Source organism: Ammodytes marinus, assembly GCF_949987685.1.
Source record: "Ammodytes marinus genome assembly, chromosome: 3".
Lineage (NCBI taxonomy): Eukaryota > Metazoa > Chordata > Actinopteri > Uranoscopiformes > Ammodytidae > Ammodytes > Ammodytes marinus.
Genome location: NC_137232.1, coordinates 33,468,802 through 33,489,806, shown reverse-complemented (window position 1 = coordinate 33,489,806; position 21,005 = coordinate 33,468,802). Strand labels below are relative to the sequence as shown.

The 21,005-nt window shown below is 38.3% G+C and overlaps 1 protein-coding gene and 1 long non-coding RNA gene across 2 annotated transcripts; both read left to right on the top strand.

Moving 5' to 3' along the window:
• The first annotated feature begins 6,167 nt into the window (after positions 1–6,167).
• On the top strand, positions 6,168–8,842 carry LOC307271339. The gene is made up of 3 exons (XR_013845599.1): positions 6,168–6,429; positions 6,790–6,851; positions 7,367–8,842. It is a non-coding gene; the product is annotated as an uncharacterized lncRNA (long non-coding RNA).
• A 3,769-nt stretch (positions 8,843–12,611) lies between these two features.
• Positions 12,612–20,935, top strand: ech1 (enoyl CoA hydratase 1, peroxisomal). Its single transcript, XM_080053893.1, has 10 exons — positions 12,612–12,958; positions 14,588–14,753; positions 15,790–15,878; positions 16,869–16,993; positions 17,277–17,325; positions 17,576–17,640; positions 18,324–18,394; positions 18,881–18,952; positions 19,278–19,428; positions 19,844–20,935. The coding sequence occupies exons 1-10, from the start codon at positions 12,922–12,924 to the stop codon at positions 19,946–19,948; spliced, it is 930 nt and encodes a 309-aa protein (XP_079910019.1). The 5' UTR covers positions 12,612–12,921; the 3' UTR covers positions 19,949–20,935.
• The last annotated feature ends 70 nt before the right edge of the window (positions 20,936–21,005 follow it).

Genomic DNA, 21,005 nt, shown 5'->3' with positions numbered 1-21,005 from the left:
CGCACCTTAAGGGTTAACATGGAAAAAGGACAAGGGTACTTTTAGTTGTTTATATATTCCACTGCTGAAAGTTATTTTGATGTGTTCAAAATGTTAAAACGAGATGGATAATAAAATGTCCTACGTGTCAACACCAAATCACTACTGGTTTGTAGATAATCTCAATAAGAGAAGTTAAAGATATAATATCACGTAGATTGTATTTTCAATTACTTTTCTTTCTTTTCACAAGTTATCAGGGGAGAGCGCGAACGCAGTCCCCCACTACCACAAATTATGCAGTCGAGATTTCAACATTTGTGAAATTCGCAAAGGTCAGCTCAACCGGAGTGCAATGGCTGAGCCTCGCCTTGGGTGAACCACCTTCTTGATCATGGTGTCTCCCCTGCCAGGTAAGTATGAGTTGTACACATCTCAGTCACCAGAGTCTTTCACAGACAGACCCAGTTAACTGCTGGTGATGACTATACACATCACCCAAACCACACACCGTAGGCAGAGGGCAATATGAAAGGATTTTATATATATATTACACTGTTTTCTTGTAATAAGGCAACCACATATTTAGTTAAATGTTACTGAAGAAATAAGGGTTGTATATCCCATAATGCAATGCTGCTCCTTCCTCCACATCAGAAGCTAACCTAGAATCACCAGTTGTATCTATTTTACCTCCAAGAAATGAGTAAAAGCCCAACAGAAAGTAATAATGAGCCAAAGCTAGTTCACCAAGCTATCAACAGTTGTTTGAGCCACATTTTAAATTCAGTGGAAATAATAAAAACACTCAATACAAACTTTTCCTCTCACATTATAGCAGCCACTTCCAGCCCCTTTGTTTCCAGGGAAACTGCCTGTCCTGCTGCTGCCCCTAGTGTCCGGAGGGGGAACTACACTCAACATGCTGAATAGTAAAACACAGGCTGCGTTCCAATACCCATACTGTAACCTCCCTGCTATTTAGTATGATAGAAAAATATTTAAGATAATACATTTAGTGAGATTCAGGATGTAAAAAATACCCGGATTCACTACTACATCCAGTCCAGAGTTTCCGTTCATTGACCGGAAATAAATGACAGGGACCGAAAAATCTAATGGTCTCCGGTCAGATTGTCTGGTTGAAATAATTCCCTCTTCACACTTTGAATTTTTTTTTTTTAAACATGCTACAGTGCTTTTCAACTATTTAATACTACTGAATAGATGAAAAACCATGTTTCATTCATGTATAACAATAACTGTGGGTAGACTGTAGCGTAAAAGGAAAACAACTGCATGACGCGCTCTCGTTCTGATTTAATGGACTGGTTTACAAACTACAAACAGCGACATCAAGCGGGAAAATCAAAGCCTAAGCCACGGCAAAACAAGCAAATATTATATATAAGAATGACTTCTGAATACCAAGCAGCAGCCAGTCTAACGTGAGTTACAATGAAGATTACTTTGACTCCGAAGAGACGGCTGATGCCCGTGGCTCAGCCGAAAAGGAGGGAGAGAGAGAGAGAGCGAGCTAGAGAGATAGACTGTTATAGTGCATTACTTTTTTTCTTTTGTCAAAGAGTTTTTATTTGATATGAGAAAAGACTTCAACTTTATTTAAAGTAGGCTATAATCGTAGCCTAGGTAAGTCGCTGCAGGCAGCAGGCCTACTGTTGTAAGCCAGTAGCCTACTGTCGTTTTTATTTTTCATTATGGCTTTCTGACGGTTTGTTTTATATGAACGACTCTATTTTGCGTGTAGACGTGTCAGAGGCATAAATCGACAAATCAGTCGATTCACTGTGACTTTTTGCAGCGGCAGGGCAAACAATTTGCGATCGGAGGTTTCCTTTAAGCACCACAGACAGCGGCCACCGTTATATTCAGAATTTGCACCAAAGCTCTAATGATAGTAATAAAGAGAAGCTTTATTCAAACGCTGTCCATGTGACGGTGGTGACTGATTGTATAATGGTTTGCTGTAGACATAATCTCACTGAGGGAAGCAGCTGTTTCACTTTACTTTTTCTCCGGTTGCGCTGTTTGGCGACATGGCACTGTGTTTTTCGGCCTCGATAAATGCAATCCGCTGGCGGTAGCCTTTCCTCCCCCGGCAGCCCTTACGGGCAGAATATACCCAATTATGATTTTAGTCGTCAAACCACAGAGCTTGGTTGCATTCCGAATCACATACTCTTTCTTTTTTCTATTCTACATACTACATCCGACGATAAAAAGAATCTAGTTAGGATGCAGTAGGCATACTATTGGGACATACTTTACTCTCTTATTTCATCATAACATTGCGCCTTGATCTTGCCTCTTGCTTTTATATCCGTTGCATCCCCGTTTGTTTTCATATGGAGGCTTCGTCGATGTGACGTCACTTCACGTGCACACTGGATTGTGGGTCAGAATCGCCCAAATAGGATGCAGTTTTCAACACTAACAATCTTGGCCGCATGAAGTAGGACATCCGGGTACTACTTCTAACAATCCTAAATCTGGCCACAAGAATCAGGACATCCTAAATCTTTTTTCTACATACTATATAGTAGAAAGTATGCGATTCGGAACGCAACCTTTGTCTGCCCATCGGCTTACTCGCTCACACTGGCGAGGTGTCACGGTGAAATGCTGCTTTGCTCGGACGAAGGCTTTGGGTGTTTCTTTAAAGTGATTATAAACATCCCAGTCGTAAATGGGTGTTATAACTTCATGCTGCATAATTTGCATTGCACTATTTTCTCATTTGTTTGAAAAAGATCTCCAAACCATTTGTCAAGCTGATATTTTCATGCACACACATTGCAGAAGTGAAGCTCCTGCACTGCGCTCACAACCACACATTAACTCGCATACGGTTGCGTCTTCCATTTCCAATCGATACAAAAATCATAATAATAAAATTATTTTGAGACTTCAGTCGGCTACGAGTCGAAAATCGGTGTTGAGTCGACATTTTGTTTCACATAGTTTTAGGCAAAAACTGCTGTTTTATTTCCTCTGCTTTTTAAGTGAAAAATATGACTATCGGCACATTAGGTGTGTTGTGCTTTGATTGAATTGTGTTGTCGTCACTGCCTGTTGCAAGTAGCCCACATTTAAATATAAATAGTTGGCTAAAAATATACATGCTTTGATGATATTATTCTTTATAAAGTTGCTTATCAATATTAGATTTTTCCGATATGACCGTTAATGAATCCTTACTGGTCACATGACCGTCACCAATTTTGTCTCGCGGAAACACTGATCCAGTCATGTTTTTGGTTTGGAAATCAGCATTGTTCTTTGCCAATTCTGACAAAGGTGTTCAAATAAACACTACAAAATTAAATTGTTGCTAAGACATTTGAATGTAAAGGTAATAATAACTTTAATTATTCAATATATAATGATATAACACTGACCAGGACAAGGGCACTTTTACTTGTATCTTCCAACTCTGAAATAATTTTTTTTTTTCCAATTGTACAAAATGTTGAATGCGAGATATAGATAATAAGTTATAACTGATATGTTAGAACATTTCACAGGTTGAAGAGTAGCTACCCCCTCCCCTCTTATTTGATTCAATTTTATTTCTTTGTGTTTTTTGTTTCATATTGGTTGTTTGTTTTTGTTTCTTGAAGTGTGTGTTTCTGTTTCGTTTCTGCTATTTTTAACATTATGTATTATTTTGTGTACTAATTTCTTAATGCAGGATTGTTTGTAATTGGGTGTGAGGGTGGGATATGGGTGTGGTATGTTCAGGGGGGAAAAAAAGGGGAACATTTACAATCCATTGTACTGCAGTTGCTTTGCTACTGTGATTGATACTGTGATGTGATTTAATAAAAAAACCTTTGAAAGAAAGAACATTTCACAGGAAAGCATCAGAAAGTTATATCACGTAGCGTTAAGTTCTAGTAATGCTCCGGTCCCTAATATGATTTCTTTCTTTTCACAAGTTATCAGGGGAGAGCGCGAACGCAGTCCCCCACTACCACAAATTATGCAGTCGAGATTTCAACATTTGTGAAATTCGCAAAGGTCAGCTCAACCGGAGTGCAATGGCTGAGCCTCGCCTTGGGTGAACCACCTTCTTGATCATGGTGTCTCCCCTGCCAGGTAAGTATGAGTTGTACACATCTCAGTCACCAGAGTCTTTCACAGACAGACCCAGTTAACTGCTGGTTATGACAATATACACATCACTTTAACAACACAATTTAGGCAGGGGGCAATATAAAAAGGATTTCATATCTATTTAACTGTTTTTTACTAAAAGGGAACAAAGATGTATATATGTTTTACTTGAGAAAGTGTGGTTATATTTCCCATAATGCAATGCTGATCCTTCCTCCACATCAGAAGCTAACCTAGAATCACCAGTTGTATCTGTTTTACCTCCAAGACACGAGTATCAATCCGACAGCAAGTTCAACTAAGCGAAAGCTAAATCAAACTGCAACCAGCAGTTGATTGACCCACATTTAAAATTCAGAGGAAAGAATAAAAATACACAAAACAAATGTTTTCTCTCTCACATTGCAGCAGCCACTTCCTGTCTCTTTGTTTCCAGGGAGACTGCCTGTCCTGCTGCTGCCCCCTAGTGTCCGGAGGGGGAACTACACTCAACATGCTGAATAGTAAAACAGTTTAAACTGCAGCTTCTAACTGATCCTGTAGTTAAATCATCTCACTAAATCTGGAGGTGGTAAATCTATTATAAAATAACCTAAATCCAAGTGCTACAAAACATTAGATATGAAAACATTTTAGGGAAAGAGGAAAAACATTACAAAACGTACTATATCGTTTGCCACTCTTCTGGCCCAGCGAACCATTTTGCTGAGGTGGAGGGAACCTGTCCCGCCCACTCATACACAATGGCTCAGAGATGTTATGTCCTGTCTCAAGCTAGAAAAAATTAGATACTCGCTTCGGCATTCTAGTGCAGGGTTTCAGGAAGCATGGGGACCTTTTTTGGCCTCATTTCAAACTCTGTAAACTGGCAGTGACTTCGGAGGTTTTTTTTTTTTTTTATGTTTCTTTTATTGTTTACTTTTATCTGTTATTTTCATTCCAAACTGTTTGTAACAATTAACAACCTGGCACTTGTTATGCAAAAAACAAATAAAGAGATTTTGATTTAAACTGCAGTCTCTAACTGATCCTGTAGTTAAATCATCTCACTAAATCTGGAGGTGGTAAATCTATTATAAAATAACCTAAATCCAAGTGCTACAAAACATTAGATATGAAATCATTTTAGGGAAAGAGGAAAAACATTACAATTGACAGTCTGTAAACTAAACTCACGTGCAGCTGCTGGGAGGGACGGCCCAGCTGGCTCCAGACGGCCGGAGAGTTCCAGCTCCTCGTCCTCCTGCAAAGGGCTGAAGTGGTTACCAGGCGATGGTTACCAGGCCATGGATCCACTGTGACGGGGTTTGGGAGAATCCACAGCTCACATCCTTCCTCTTTTTATCCTGTTGCTCTCTGGTTCACCACTGACTCCGCTCCTAAAGAAAGGCAGAGAGATGATAGGGCCATTATAAGACCTTTGCTATTAAATCTGTTCTTGCTATTTTCCCAAGTAAAGCCAGGTTCTTCTTTTTTAAACCTGCAGTGTGTAGAATTTTGGGTTTTATTTCCTAGCAGATTTTGTAGAAAGTAATTATAATATCCATAAGTACATTTAATTTAGTGCATAATAGCTGAATTTTTTTTTTATATAATTTTTTTTTTCCCTTAGAAAGGCTCTCATATATGTCCATATTTCTACATATTTTGGACCAAGGCCTAGTGCCGCCATCTTGAAAGTGTCATAGTTGGAATGTTATCAGGTGCATTGTTTAAAATGTAGAATTGTTCTTGTCCTTGAAGGCCACTGTAGATTCTGTTATTATTCGAAAGGGTTGGGGTTACCCAGGGAGCGTTGCATTCCAGAACTTTGTAGAACTTTCTTGATGATGTCATATTACACACTGTACCTTTAAGTGCACTATTCACCTTATTTTGGAACGCCCCGTTTTCCACTTCCGATTCAGCGCTGCAGAGCCGCGAAAGAATGTAAACAGCGGCAAACAATGAAGCACAATTGAATCGTAGGGAAGAAATATTTGTTTACAGAAAGGTTCTAAACGTAAAAGTAGTACGTTTATTAAGTTAAGTACTAAGCCATTTGTAATTTAGTAGTTTGTTTTCGATAAACTAGCTTACATCGCTAACATCTACACACACCGTGGTCGCATCCTCTTATTACGATGCGGCAGTCAGACGCCCGCAACGAGGATGACATGAGAAAGTGGCTAGATTACTATGGTCATATTTAGCTGTCCCTTGGAGAAGATGGAGCCATGGTGAAAAATGTCAAGAGCACTGAGTCAGTACCTTCAGAGGGGTAAAGCGGGCTGTACTAGGCTACTCCAAGTAAAGCAGCTTCAATTGAGGAAGGTAAGACAATATGATGTTTTTTTGTTTTAAACCTACAATGATTGGCAATCATACAAGGGCATATTTCTCTATTCTAAAGTGTAATCTCAAATTATATCATCTGATAATCTTTCCCAATATACAATTATGTGATTAAATTAAGTTCAAATGATCAGTTTTCTATGTTTTGTCTAACCAGAAAATAGAAATAACATGAAAAATATCGACTCATGTGAAGTAGCATAATAAATGTTTGCAGCTACTTTAGTTAAAATAGCCTCTGACAACACTAAAACTTTGCGATTACTTATACAATCAATACCATTTCTATTTAAACCTAATCAAATTTAACTTGCTAACATGCTTTTTCGTGTATCACAGCACAACGAGAATGAGAATCGGCAGAATCTGGCAGAGGAAGAAAGTACATAAATGGATTTGAGGTAAGTGTGTACATCTTCTCTACATAAAAACAAAATATATCCCATTTGAAATGACTCCATACACAAAGACATTATGGCATTGGCAATACACCATGTTTAGTAGTTGCTCGCTCCGTTTAAGTGGAACACTGTGCAAGCAACTATTAAATGAGATGTACTGCCATCTCTGTGCATGGAGTCGTGTTTTACATTTACACAGTTTAATGCAACTCTTTTCCACAAAATTATTTGGAATGAAATAAGATTGGCTAAATCTTACATAATCAACACATTTTAATATCAGTTCTGAGACTTATTCAGGATAATCTGTGATATTCAGTCTATTTCTATGTCACAGAAAGTACAAGTCTAATAATAACACTTTGATTCAAAGTAAGTTGTTTATTATAATATTCAGATGTCTGCCATCATTAATCAGAAATATTTAGAACTGCTGTAGGCCTACATGTATATTGATTCAACCACTCGATTGCTGCTTGACAAAAATATATTTTTTCTTTCTTCTTTTTGCACAGTGGTCAGCAGAGGAGCCATGGCTGTCGGGAAGCCCTGATGGAGTGATGAACACTGAGTACTGTTCCAAGTGTCCAGCCTTGGAGAAATCCTCTGATGTCTCAGGAAGACCACTTCAGTAATAAGATCTCAGATGTGAACATGGGGGGCATTAAAATCACAATCACATGGGCCGCATGACTATTACATGATGTGGTGGACAGTAAATAAGTTAAATTATTGAGTTCCAACTTTTTGAATGTCTGTACTATACTTGAGTATCTGCTTTTTTGGAAACTTATGACTTTCACTTCACTATTTTTCTAAGATATAAATTTTACTTTTGAGACCACTACATTTCTGAGGCTAACAAAGTAAAACTTACTCTCAGTCTAAGAAAAGCTTTGAACTCAGCTGTGGATTGAGAGACAGCGAGATCCTCCCATGAGGCAGTTCTCCCTTTACTCACTGCCAATAAGGGCAGGAACACATTTCCTGGGAAAACCCACTGGTCCGTGTTTGTTGTTACGACAGTCACTCTTCTTTCAGGTGATTGTGCAAAATGTTGTACATTAAAATGTGTAAAGAAGTTGCTGTGTGGATTTTAGATTTTTTTTTAAATTGCAATTGGCCAGACGCTCTGTCCCTCACGTAAGGACACCAATTACAGTTCAGCGGGTACTGTAATCGGTTGCCTTACGTGAGGAACAGAGTGTCTGGCCTCAGCTGGTTTTCACAAAGTATAAGGAGAGTGTTATCAATACTTAGAAAAACAATTAAACTGAAAGAAGCAGAGCAGTGGCGTCTTAACATGACGGGAGGAGAGTTTACCAACAAGACATATTTTCAATTTCCAGTTGGTGTAACCCCATCCCAGCAGCAATATTGCTGGGTGTAGCTAATGATGCAAATTTCTGTACAGAAATTGTGCCAAGTCTAAAGGCTTTCTATTTTAAATATATGCTGCCTCGTATTGCAAATGAAATTCAGGCAGGCAGGTTGTCACTATATGAAATACAAGCAGCTTTGTAAAAACTAGATCTAAACCAGCTGTTCATTTCTCCCATCTCGCCCTAATGTTAAACATTCTGTTAATGTAGTTAAAATGTATTTCAAAGAAGAAAAAGTTTCCGGTAGTATGTTAACAATTGTTTGTTTTCACAAAAGCTGCTTCCAAAATTGCTTAATTAATGTAATACATTTGAGGAATTAAAACAAAATATTTATTTGTTGAATGCTGTTGAAATAAGTATGTGTTTTTAATAAACTTTGTGGCACTTTACTGTACATTTTGCATGTCTTTTGTAATAAGTACAAATTTAAAATGTTACTGTACATTTTGCATATGTCTTGTAATAAGTAAACCAATTGACATTTAACTGTACATTTCTTGGGGGAGACATGAACTGTAACTATGGTCACAAAGGGTCCAGTCCTCCTCCCACTGGGTCACAGCATCTCAGTGAGTTTGGCACATCCACATCCACATCCACAGCTCGGTGCTGGGTGTTGCATTGTCACCTAGTAAAATAGAAAATTGTATTTCATTAATGCAGCCTACAAACAAAATAATAATTTCCCCACTGTAAACAACTCTTAGATAACATGTGCATTTACTATTTCCATAATCCACAATGATTGCAAATATCTGATCTGTAGGCTACTCAGCCTGATTGTGGTCATCATAGGCCTATTCGGCCCAATCTACATTAGTAGGTAGCCTATATTATTATCTGGTTTAACTGTTAAATAAGTAAAATATGTATGTTTACATAGAATTGAATGCAGAATTAATTAGGTAACACACGTTACATGATACATAATTTTCGTTCCGCCATAGTTTTTGTTGTTAGTAGGCTACAAATTGTTCACAAACTTTTTAATCAAACCAGTAAACAGAGGAGGCTGTTGATAGTTTGACATACCTGGATAGCACCCGGAGTGGTTTCTTCAACGTAGCTTCATAGCCAAGTCACTTCTCCGGGTAGGGATGCTATTCAGTTGGTTTATTTATATATAAAGTGGACGGAACAAACAACGGGGCTCCGCAGGTATGCTATACTAAGATCAAGCTAACCGGAAGTTCGATGACAGGATCAACAACAATGGCGTCTTCCATGGTTACGTTCCAAAATAAGGTGAATAAGCATCTATGAATCCAAACTTTACCACCAGGAATTTCCGGGCTGAGATGTTACTGTATTAGGTTAGGTATTAAAGTCATCAATTTAAACAAACTATCTTAAATCTGCCAAACTCTACCTGTAACTGTTTTAATTAGGCTATATTGTACTTTCACCCATTTAATTTTAATTGCTGCCACTCTTCACCACTGTGTAAATGTTTCAATTGTTTTTTTTCTCTTCACCTGTTGTGTATTTGCATTGAATATTTTGTATGTATTGTTTTTTTTCCTTTGAATTTGTATTGAACTCAACGTCATTGTAAATGAGGGTCACCCCTCAATTGGTCTCTCGAGGATAAATAAAAGTTAAATAAAATAAATCTACAGCCACATAATAAACCCACTAAGAGAGAACTCCACCAACACTCCAGCCCGAGTGTAATCCACTCTTAAGAAAATGTGAAACTTTTTTAATAACTTCTTGTAACACAGTCAAATGAAAGGTGGCTCTCTTTTTATAATCTTATATCCCACTAAAATCTTAAGTGACGATTTTTTAAATCCATTCATTTGAAGGAATAAATCTAGGATATAAAATCCAAATCTAAAATGTGCTACAAAGAAAGTTACAGAGGAAGTGGAAAAACATCTACAATTGGGTCTGTAAACAAAACTCACATGATCCAGTGTTTGGCTTGGTGATGGCCGAGCTGGCTCCAGATGGTTGGAGAGTTCCAGCGGGATCCTCATACTATCCCTAGAAATAGATCAAATATAATAATTATATACATCTCTCAAGGGTGCTTTTTGTTTAATTATTCAGTTTTACTGTTAATACTGTGTGTTCATTCTGCTGACAATATCTCCTGACTTTTACCCAAGTAGAATTTAAATGCAAAACATCAGCTTATAATGAGACATGCTGAAAGTGATGTTATTTTCACTGTACAAACGACCTAAACTATTAAGCCTTTAACACAACACATGAGACAATAACATCATATTTTTATACAGTTCACCATTTTAAAGTAGAAGGCTTTTCTGTTTTAAGCACTTTAATTTTCCATTCGACATATAGAGGGGGGTGCACCGTTCCCGGAGGTACTGCAATACCGGGTCGATGCGTGGAGTGGACGGAGCAAGCCCCTATTCCATCTCCCTGTTCCAAAAATCAATTTAATATATGGTCCCCGGGTAGGGGACGTATCAGATATTAAACTGATAAGAACAGATACTACACTTGATCTTAGCCAAAAGGCCGAGAAGCGATACCGATAATGGTTCCGAGGTAAACGAGTCAATCTTGGCTCCAACTGTCCCACTCAGGGTTTCAGTGAAAATACAACTTTTTATGTCAAGATACTAAACAAGAATAATGTAGATTCGAGATGATAATGAACCACTGGTGCTGCTTTGCTGCGACATTTAAAATAACAAGAAGTTTTCACTGATGTTCCGGGTTGTGCCGTCAAGATAGGAATACGAGTAGAAACAACTAATTTATCATATTTTCAGGCACAGGGACGTAATAATATATGTTACGATTATACGTGTTTGTATAGTACAAGTTTTTTTCATATATATCTCGATGCCGTTTAACAAGCCATTAAGTTTATGCAGGAAAATAATGTTTTTACGATTAAATAATCCGTTCACAACAACCAGCAGAAATCCAACGGCTGTCCGTTTATCTCATGTCAGAAAAATTCTAATTTACCGTAAATACCATATTAACCTAGCACAGCATAAATTACCATGGTCCATGATGGAAATTGTGTCAGCATGTCAAACTGTAACGTACTGTCTGGCACCTTATGTTTTAAATTAAGCACAAGTACTGTATTCAATTCAACAAAGCAAGGTTAAAGTCAAAGTAATGATAAAGTAGAGTCTCGCCTGAGTCGCCTCATCGACGAAATAAACACCAACAGCGACAAACTGCGGGGGGCCTACACCACTCACACGAGGCTAAACCACGTTAAATAAAATGCAATTAACTGCCAGTCGTACTCGAAAACAATACTAAAAAAACACTTAGCCGGAATGTGCTGTCACTGTCAGTAAATATAATGTTGCTGTATAAGCTCCTGTAAATATATTTTTGTCGAATTAACTTGAGCGGTTTGCTATGAAGTTACTCCCAAATTAGCAGCTAATGAAACGGACACTCAGCTGAATTGACCCGCTCTTATTTGTGTCACTGCCACTTTAGTCTCGCAAAGCCAGACCAAACTACAGCAAGTACTGCCACTTGGACCAATGTCCAAAGTTTTCACAGGGGCTACTTAAACAATAGTAAAATTAATCTACTGTAAAACAAAACCAAAATTTGTATTTTTCGCCCGTTTGCTAGCAGTTGGCGTTAGCTTGACTGCTGCTTTGAAATCGAAACCTATGAGCGAAGCACATTAAACTAACCGACATAATTAAGCTTCTCATTAACATTTATCTAAATAATTAAAGCAATAGTATATCTACAAGATATGGTACGTTTATCGGTCGAATAAACTTACTGAAAAAGTCGTCTTGGGCTCGGAAAATCATCGAAATGACGGTGCCTTGTCGGTCCCGTGTCGGTCCAGTTGCTAGGTTGCTACGCAGTGACTTTTTACGCCACCTACTGCACGTGCGAGCTAACAGGTGTTACACAAATGTCTGTCCCCCGGGGTCGTTCACCTGATAGACTAGATTCCTGATAGGCTGTTTTATTTGTTTTGGTCATATACTATCTATTGTTTTGGTAATAATTAATAAATTACGCATTTATTAAAATGTTATAATAGCCGGTTGAGTAGTTTATAGGTAATATACGTATTGTTATTTCGATATATATTTTCTTGTTGAGCTTTTTTCATAACGTTTTTATTTATTTATTCATTTTAGATATAATTGTCCAATATTACTAATGGTCCTGTCCCAGATGATCAAATTCAGGCAAACAAAAACAAAAAAAGACGTTGGAACAAATAATACTATTAGCTGTGGTATTCCTGCTCTCTGTGTGACGTGTTGTATGAAACATATTACCTTTATTATACTATCTATGCATATTACACACCTTTTTGACTTTGACTTCATGATGCGCGCTGCTCTCCAGTTTGAGCCTCGTCGGCCACCGTATCGACCTGTTTTGTAAAGGGGGCGTTAAGCTAAGCTAGTTTAGTTTAGCAGGGGTTAATGAAAGTTTAATTGCCATTGCACCTTATCATATTTGGTGATAGTTATAAACTAAACTCCTGGTATATTCAGCAGTGCATCATCGCCGCGTTTGGCACCTTTTAGGACATTTTGGGCGCTACATTAAAGACATTTAGTAGTGAGACAGCTGCTAGAAACTACCTAGCAGTGGCATCAGTTTAGGTTGATATCACACTGAGCTGCAGACACAGGGGAAGCAGGTGAAGAAGTGGATTTCTTATCGATCATAAAGAGTGTGTGCTCGTTCAAAGGGCGATGCTGTCGGTGTCTGTGAGGTCAACTTTCTCCAAATGTAAGTTACAATGTTTTGTTTGTTTTGTTTTCTGTGTTAAACATTGTTTATGTATTTAATAAATATATTTTGATATATTAAACGTCAAAGACAGGTCGATAAACTGTTGCCAATATGTGTAGAAATGTGTTTTTTAACTGAGCTAAATATAATTATATATAAAAAGGCGTTGCAGAGTAATGTAGGTGAAAGGTCGCTAGCAGCTACACTGTGTTAAGGCAACACAAGGTTGTATAGTAGCCTAGAACTTTTCTGTTGGGCTTAATATAATTATGTTAGTTTTATTTGATAGCACCTTTCATACAAGAAATACAGATCAACGTGCTTTACAATGATAACATTACATGCATTACTAGCACAGCGTTTGTTATGAACATAGAAGTGAAGGCTAATATGACATTACAGTATAACCATTGGAAAGACATTGAAAAGAAAATATTAAAATAGAATAGGCACAGGAACAGTATACAATGCATACAAGTACATTCTGATGTTTAGAAATAAATAAATGTTAAAAGTTTTGAAGCTGCAGCCTAAAAGGTCATTTTCTCCAGATAGAGTTGATTATGTTTATAAATAGTGTCATGGTGGCAGCATTTGGCAATTGCTTTTTTTTTTAACTTGAAACCATGAAAATCTTCAAGAGATATGTGTCTCTCTTACTGAGCCCTGCAGGAAGTTTTCCAAGGCACAGAAAGGTAAAGGAGAAGTCAAATGTTATTTCCAAAGTATCTGCAATTACCTGCCCCAATTATTTCCAGAAAGGTTTAATCAATATTGTGGATAAGAACGAAAAACACGAACACAATCCACAGAAACCTTAGCACCATTTAAAAACCTTAGCTCTTTAAAAAGCAGCTTAAAAAACATCTTATCTTTTTGTAAATCTTCTAATAACCTCCTTTTTTTTCCATTTATTTTTGATTATTTTGAGTATTTATGTACCTTGTCTCCTTAATTTCTAGAGTTTATTTGTTAGCCTGAATATGATTTCACTGTGATTATTGATAGGGGTGGAACTCTGTACAAGCCCATTGGGGCTTCGTTCCCTCCTTTCACCATTAATTGTTAATGTGTGCTAAATAAATAAACTAAACTAAACTAAAACCATCGGTCGAGCAAGAAAACTACTAACCCCTTATTTTTTTACTTTTGATTCAGGGTATTGAAAAATAGTATTTGATTCTTCCCAGCCGAAATCTCTAAAAAGAATATTTTGTAGTTTTGATGATAAACAGTAACCGGACTGACATACACCTAAACAGACACAGATACAAAGCAGCCAGCAGCACTAGACACAAACCTTAAGTTACATATAAAATGTGTGCACAAAAATAGATAAATAACTGGGAAATGCAATCATTAATATAGAAAAATTGATAAATAGTATACACACAAAAACAATAAATGTGAAATATGTCAACAAAGTATTGCAACTCTAATACTTGATCAGAGTGGTATAGCGATTGAAGATTTTTTTCTTTGTTTATCTATTGTAAATCTAGTGTTTTTCAGTCTTTTGTTGTGAATTAACTCATGTTTTTTTCAATTTTTTTTTTCAATTAACTTTATTGAATAATTGTCAGAATTAACTGATGTTGTATCGTTCCGTCTCTCTCTCTCTCTCAGACGTTGGGATGCGGCTTCCGGTTCTCGCTGCGGTCAGAGCGATGTCGTCCTCCGGCCCGGTCGCTCCGTACACGGCCCTCGCCATCACGCGGCCGACCCCGTTCATCACACACGTAGAGCTGCATCGCCCAGAGAAACGCAACGCCATGAACAAAGCTTTCTGGAGGCAGGAACTCACTCACTCACTCACTCACTCACTCACTCACTCACTCACTCACTCACTCACTCACTCACACACTCACACTCACACACTCACTCACTCACTCACTCACTCACTCACTCACTCACTCACACACTCACTCACTCACTCACTCACTCACTCACTCACTCACACACTCACACTCACACTCACACTCACACTCACACTCACTCACTCACTCACTCACTCACTCACTCACTCACTCACTCACTCACTCACTCACTCACTCACTCACTCACTCCACACACACACACCTTGATATTTTTATTAACAAACTTCTTTTTATCAGTGTTACTCTGTGCTAAGTTATAAATAAGAATTAAAGGTGGAGTCAGCGATTCTGGAGAATGTTTTTTGTCAAAATAGGTGAATATCTCCTTGTGATCCACTACCTGTCCATAGCCTACTGTGTGTGTGCTATAAAGAGATCCAGTGTTAATACACAGTCTTGGCTCTGTAAACAGGCATAGCCACTGTGGGCCCCCTTTTGTTTACATACCGTTTGTTTACAGAGGCTAGGCTATATATTAACACCACTTTTCTTTCAGAGCAGCACACACAGTACGGACAGGTAAGCAGATCGTGAGGAGATATTCACTGATTTTGACAAAAAGGGATTTTGACAACAAGCGTTCTCCAGAATCACTGACTCCACTTTTCTTTTTTACATACAGCAGCCATTACTATTTCCATATATATGTTTTTTTTACCTTTATTTATACAGGTATATCCCATTGAGACCAAAGACTCTTTTGCAAGGGAGACCTGTTTTCCTTTCCCAAATTACCATTCACACACACATTCATACACCGATAGATAGCAGGCTAACTATCGACATTCACACGAGGCAAGGTGGGTGAAGTGTCTTGCCCAAGGACACAACAACTATGACACAGGTGGCAGGACGGGGATCGAACCTCCAACCCTTTGATCATCGGCCGACCCGCTCTACCACCTGAGCCACAGTCGCCCCAAAAAACCCTGTTGTGTGTTTTTCTCTCAGTGAGATGGTGACCTGCTTTAACGAGATCGCAGAGGACCCAGACTGCAGAGTGGTGGTCGTGTCTGGAGCGGGGAAGATGTTCACAGCTGGTGGGTAGCAGGATGATTTTACAGTGTTTCTTATGGCTCATGTTTATTAGGGACGTAACAATACATCAATATAGGTCAATATATCAATTAGTTGGGGCGCCCTTAGCTCAGTTGGTAGGGCGTCCCCCCCATTGGCCTCGGCCAGCAGCGGACCCGGGTTCGATTCCAGCCCGCGGTCGTTCTCTGCATGTCACTCCCCTCTCTGCCCCATTTCAACTCTGTCTCTACACTATCAATAAAGCATAAAAAATGCCAAAAAAATATCTTTAAAAAAAAAATATATATATATATCAATTAGTTGACGAAAGAACTAACATTATGTTTATTGCTATCTTTAATATACACTTTTATTTTGACAATCTCTCTGCCAGTATGTGTGTGTGTGTGTGTGTGTGACACTATTACCACTGACAGAATGGATTGTTTTAACAGGTTGTGTGTTAAATGGGCATAATAATGTCTCATATCGATCGCCGGCCACTTAATCGAATCAAAATGGTGTCGCAGCAGACTTTGTTAAATGGCAAATATCATATAGTTTTCCAATGAATCAACCTAATATCGTATCTAGATTAAACCAGAGTTATACACCCCTAATGTTTTAGTCGTATTAAAGGGGCAGTGTGTAATATGACATCATCAAGAAAATTCTAGAATGCAACGCTCCCTGGGTAACCCCACCCCTTTCGAATAATAACAGAAGCTACAGTGGCCTTCAAGGACAAGAACAATTCTAAATTCTAAATAATGCACCTGATGACATTCCAACCATAACGCTTCCAACATGGCGGCGCCCATGCCTTGGTCCATGGTATGGAGATATAGGAGACCCTTTTTAAGGAAAAAAAAAATATATAACGTTTTTTTTCAGCTATTATGCACTAAATTAAACGTACTACTCATGGATATTATAATAATTTTCTACCAAGTCTGCTATGAAAAAATTCCCCAAATTCTACACAATGCAGGTTTAATGTCTTCTCTGTGCAGGTATTGACCTGATGGACATGGCTGGGGACGTCCTGCAGCTAAAGGGCGATGACGTGGCACGAAACTCCTGGCATCTCCGGAAAACCATCGCCAAGTATCAGGAGACGTTCACTGTTATAGAGAAGGTCAGAGCTGAAGAGTGGCTTTCAAAAATCACCAAATAATTTCAGACAGGATGAGATTATCTTTTATTATCTCCACGGTTGGGACATTTTCAGGGTTACAGCAGCAACAGAGTATAGTGCAAATAAAAAAGCATAAGAAAAGATGCAAAAATGGTATAAAAGTCTATGTAAACAACAGGAAAAAAGCTGACGCTAAAAATGTAAAAGTTAACAGTAAAAATGCAAGTTCAAAACAGTTACTTTTTCGGACCAGATATAATAGATAATTGTTTTCCTCTCTCAGTGTCCAAAGCCTGTTGTGGTGGCCGTCCATGGAGCCTGTATTGGTGGAGGTATGACATACATTTTTCTTTTGTAATGAGTATTTTATTGAGTTTTCGTACAACATTTTTACATTCTATTCAACAGTCTAACATCTGCACATTCTTTATCCCTTAGTGATGATAAAAACATAAGACATTTACATCATTCTAATATTAATATTATTTCACATATTTAAACTAAGAGTTTTACCTTTGAGTTGCCTTTGGATGTTCTTAGTGGTTTTAGTTTTCTGAGCCTAATTGTGTTGTTTTGTTTCAGGTGTTGATCTGATCACGGCCTGTGATATTCGCATGTGCACTCAGGACGCCTGGTTCCAAGTGAAGGTATGTGTCCGTTTAAACAGGGGACAGATTAATGTACAACAAGCTGGAAAATAATTAAATGTTTCTACTTGATGCTTCATTTGATCAACTGGATGAAAGTAAAAGAAAATACTTTATTTACTTTTAATTAACTTAAAATAACAATATTTTTTTATTGACATATTCACTTTTTGACTTAAAGGAATACTTCACCCATACGGAACAGGCGTTCTATTATTATAAAATCACTATTATAATATAATGAATGAGGTTTTTCTTCCCTCTGTCTTCCCTCGGCCCAGCTGTCCTGTTAATCCTAGCCCTTACTGTGATGTCACAGTAAGGAAAATGTAGGGTTAGACAGTGAGACCATAAAACACTCTTTCTGGCTTTTCTCAGGCTAGGATGAACCAATTTAATATTTTTTTGCACACTTATACTAAATAGGATCTCAGAGTTCAATACACCTTCATATTCCCACCGGTGAAGTAGGCCTTTAAGTAACACACTTTTTTTTTCACACAGTTATAACAACATGGTAACAAATGTACAAACAAAAACTAGTAAAACAAAAAACTTCAAAAGAAAATAATTGTTGCTTTATTAGATATGGTAAATCTTCTAGGAGATGTTCTGATATTGTCTGATATGTAAATGACGGAGGCCGTATCCACTCATTGTCTGTATCGGTTTGTCTTGAACAGGAAGTTGATATTGGACTTGCAGCCGACGTTGGAACTCTTCAGAGACTTCCTAAAGTCATCGGCAGCAGCAGGTAAACCAACAGACGGTCTGTTTATTATATATTATTATATACAGACAGACTATATTGGATGTAATAATACACATGCTTCTGTGTTAAAAGCATTTATACGGGGCGCCCTTAGCTCAGTTGGTAGGGCGTCCCCCCCCGGGCCGGGCCCAGCAGCGGACCCGGGTTCGATTCCCGCCCGCGGTCGTTCTCTGCATGTCACTCCCCTCTTTGCCCCATTTCACCTCTCTGAACTGTCGATAAAGCATAAAAATGCACAAAAAAAAAAAAAAAAAAGCATTTAAACATAAAACTAGAACTAGCACCTGGCTGTTATACACTTTGTTGTGAGGCATACAAGTACAGTGGTGGTAGGCAATGCTTTAGATAAGGTAAAGCTCCTAAGAAGCTACAATATGTAAGGTCCCAGTAACCTTTGACCTCCAAACAGGCAGACAGATTTACATACAATACAATATTAAATATAATCATGTGGTGACCCCTTTGCAGCCTAGTGAACGAGTTGGCGCTGACGGCCAGGAAGATGTACGCTGACGAGGCAAAGAGCAGCGGACTGGTCAGGTAAATGCTAACGCTTATTTTTGTGATTTTCTTCGTAAATATATATATATTTTTTTAAACCTTTATTTTAATGATTTTGCATAAAAAACAGAATAAGTAAACACATACAATACATACACAACCCCCCCCCCCCCCTCCCCTGTTCGCAAATAGTTTTAACTGAATCTGGGTGACGACAGTTGGTGTCGATTCAAACAGTGTTTTGGTTTGATACATTTTCAACCACAAATAGCAACGAATTTCATTTCAAAAGTAATCATCACTTATTAAAAAAAAAAAAAAAAAAACAGTGTCACATTTTTATCCTTCCCCTCTTTTCCTCCAGCCGAGTGTTTGCGGATAAGGAGTCCCTGATGGCTGGAGCTCTGGAGATGGCCGGAGAGATCGCTGGTCGCAGCCCGGTCGCCGTGCAGGGAACCAAGATCAACCTCGTCTACGCCCGAGACCATTCTGTGGCCGAGGGGCTTGACTACATGGTGAGAATATATACCTTTAAAAAAAGTAATGTTTTCATTGTATCTACCTGCTTAAGTCTTAGGAATAGTGTTAGTGCCACAGGAGAACGTTTCTTCCCCCTTTATTCACTTCAAGAAAAAATTTTAAATCGTTGAAATACAATTTTGTGTACAAAGTCGAAATGTTGAGAATAAACTCGACTGTTCCAGACTGCGGAAATGTTTTAAACTAGGTAAAAATATTGTCTGCCATATGACAAGATGGATTGTTTGTGTTTTAATGTTTTTCTTGAGTCATTGATCCTCAGGTTTATTCTCAACCTGTAGACTTTTTTTCTTGCATAATGAAATAAAAACTTCCTCTCAAATGCTCTTCCTTACAAGTACAAAAATAATGTTTTTTTAACACATCATTGCCTTGTTCTTGCTCCTCCAGGCTTTGTGGAACATGTCTATGCTTCAGACGGACGACGTGATGAAATCAGCTCAGGCTTCAATGGAGAAGAAAAGTCCCAAGACAATAGAGTTCTCCAAACTGTAGTTCAGATATAACACACAATAAGCTGCTGCCATTTTGTTTTATTCTCCACTGTGGCCTTTCTGTGAGAAGTGGAACCACGTGATTCAGTTTTTTTTACATCGTTTGTAACCAAAACTAAAAAAAATAAATCTGTGGCCATTCAAAGGTGGAGTCAGGGATTCTGGAGAATGCTTCTTGTCAAAATCAGTGTATATCTCCTAACAAACTGCTACCTGTCCGTATTGTGTGAGCGCTGAAAAAAATCTAGGATCTGTAAACAGGCATGTAAACAAAGGATATCTGAACAAAGTGGATCCACGATAGCTATCAGCACAAGATTTTTTTTTAGCGCACACACACAGTACAGACAGGTAGCATATCATGAGGAGATATTCACTGATTTTAACAAGCATTCTCCAGAATCACTTACTCCACCTTTAAGGACGACGTAATGAGACTTAGATGGAGCCAACTGTTGCAGGCAGATTGTTCCAGTTGGGATCTTTTTTTTTTTTTTTTTTTTCAAAGACTCTGGCTGTGTCTTGATTCAGAGACCACGCACTTGGTAGGACGCAGTCTCGCGGTCTATGAAGGCTATAGCCTATGAAGGCCGATTTTAAGGCCGGTTTTAAGGCCAACGAGCCTTGTTAAACGAGACGGTCTCCGCAGGTCTCCGTTTACGAGCATTTCCGGTTTACGTAACAAGCCGTTACCTTGCGTGACGACTCGCCGCTCCTGTGCTGCCTAGCAACCCTGATTGCTGCCAACGGAGACAGCCCTGTCAGCGGAGGAAAAAATAAAAATAAGTTGTCTACCTGACGAAAAGAAAAAAAAGTACAAGAAAAAAAGAAAGGAAGATAAAAGTTAAGAAGATGGAGCAACACGTTGCTGTTTTGTTATTTTTTATTTTATTTTATGCAATCTCTGAAAAAAACGCAATGAATCTTGGGATATGTTGGGCCACGAAGGATACATCTGATGCAGCCTTCAAAACTGCTTCAAAACCGTGAAACGAAGGCTGCATTTCACGACCGCATATGAGGAGCCTTGCAAGGAGCCTTGCAAATGGGACAGCCTT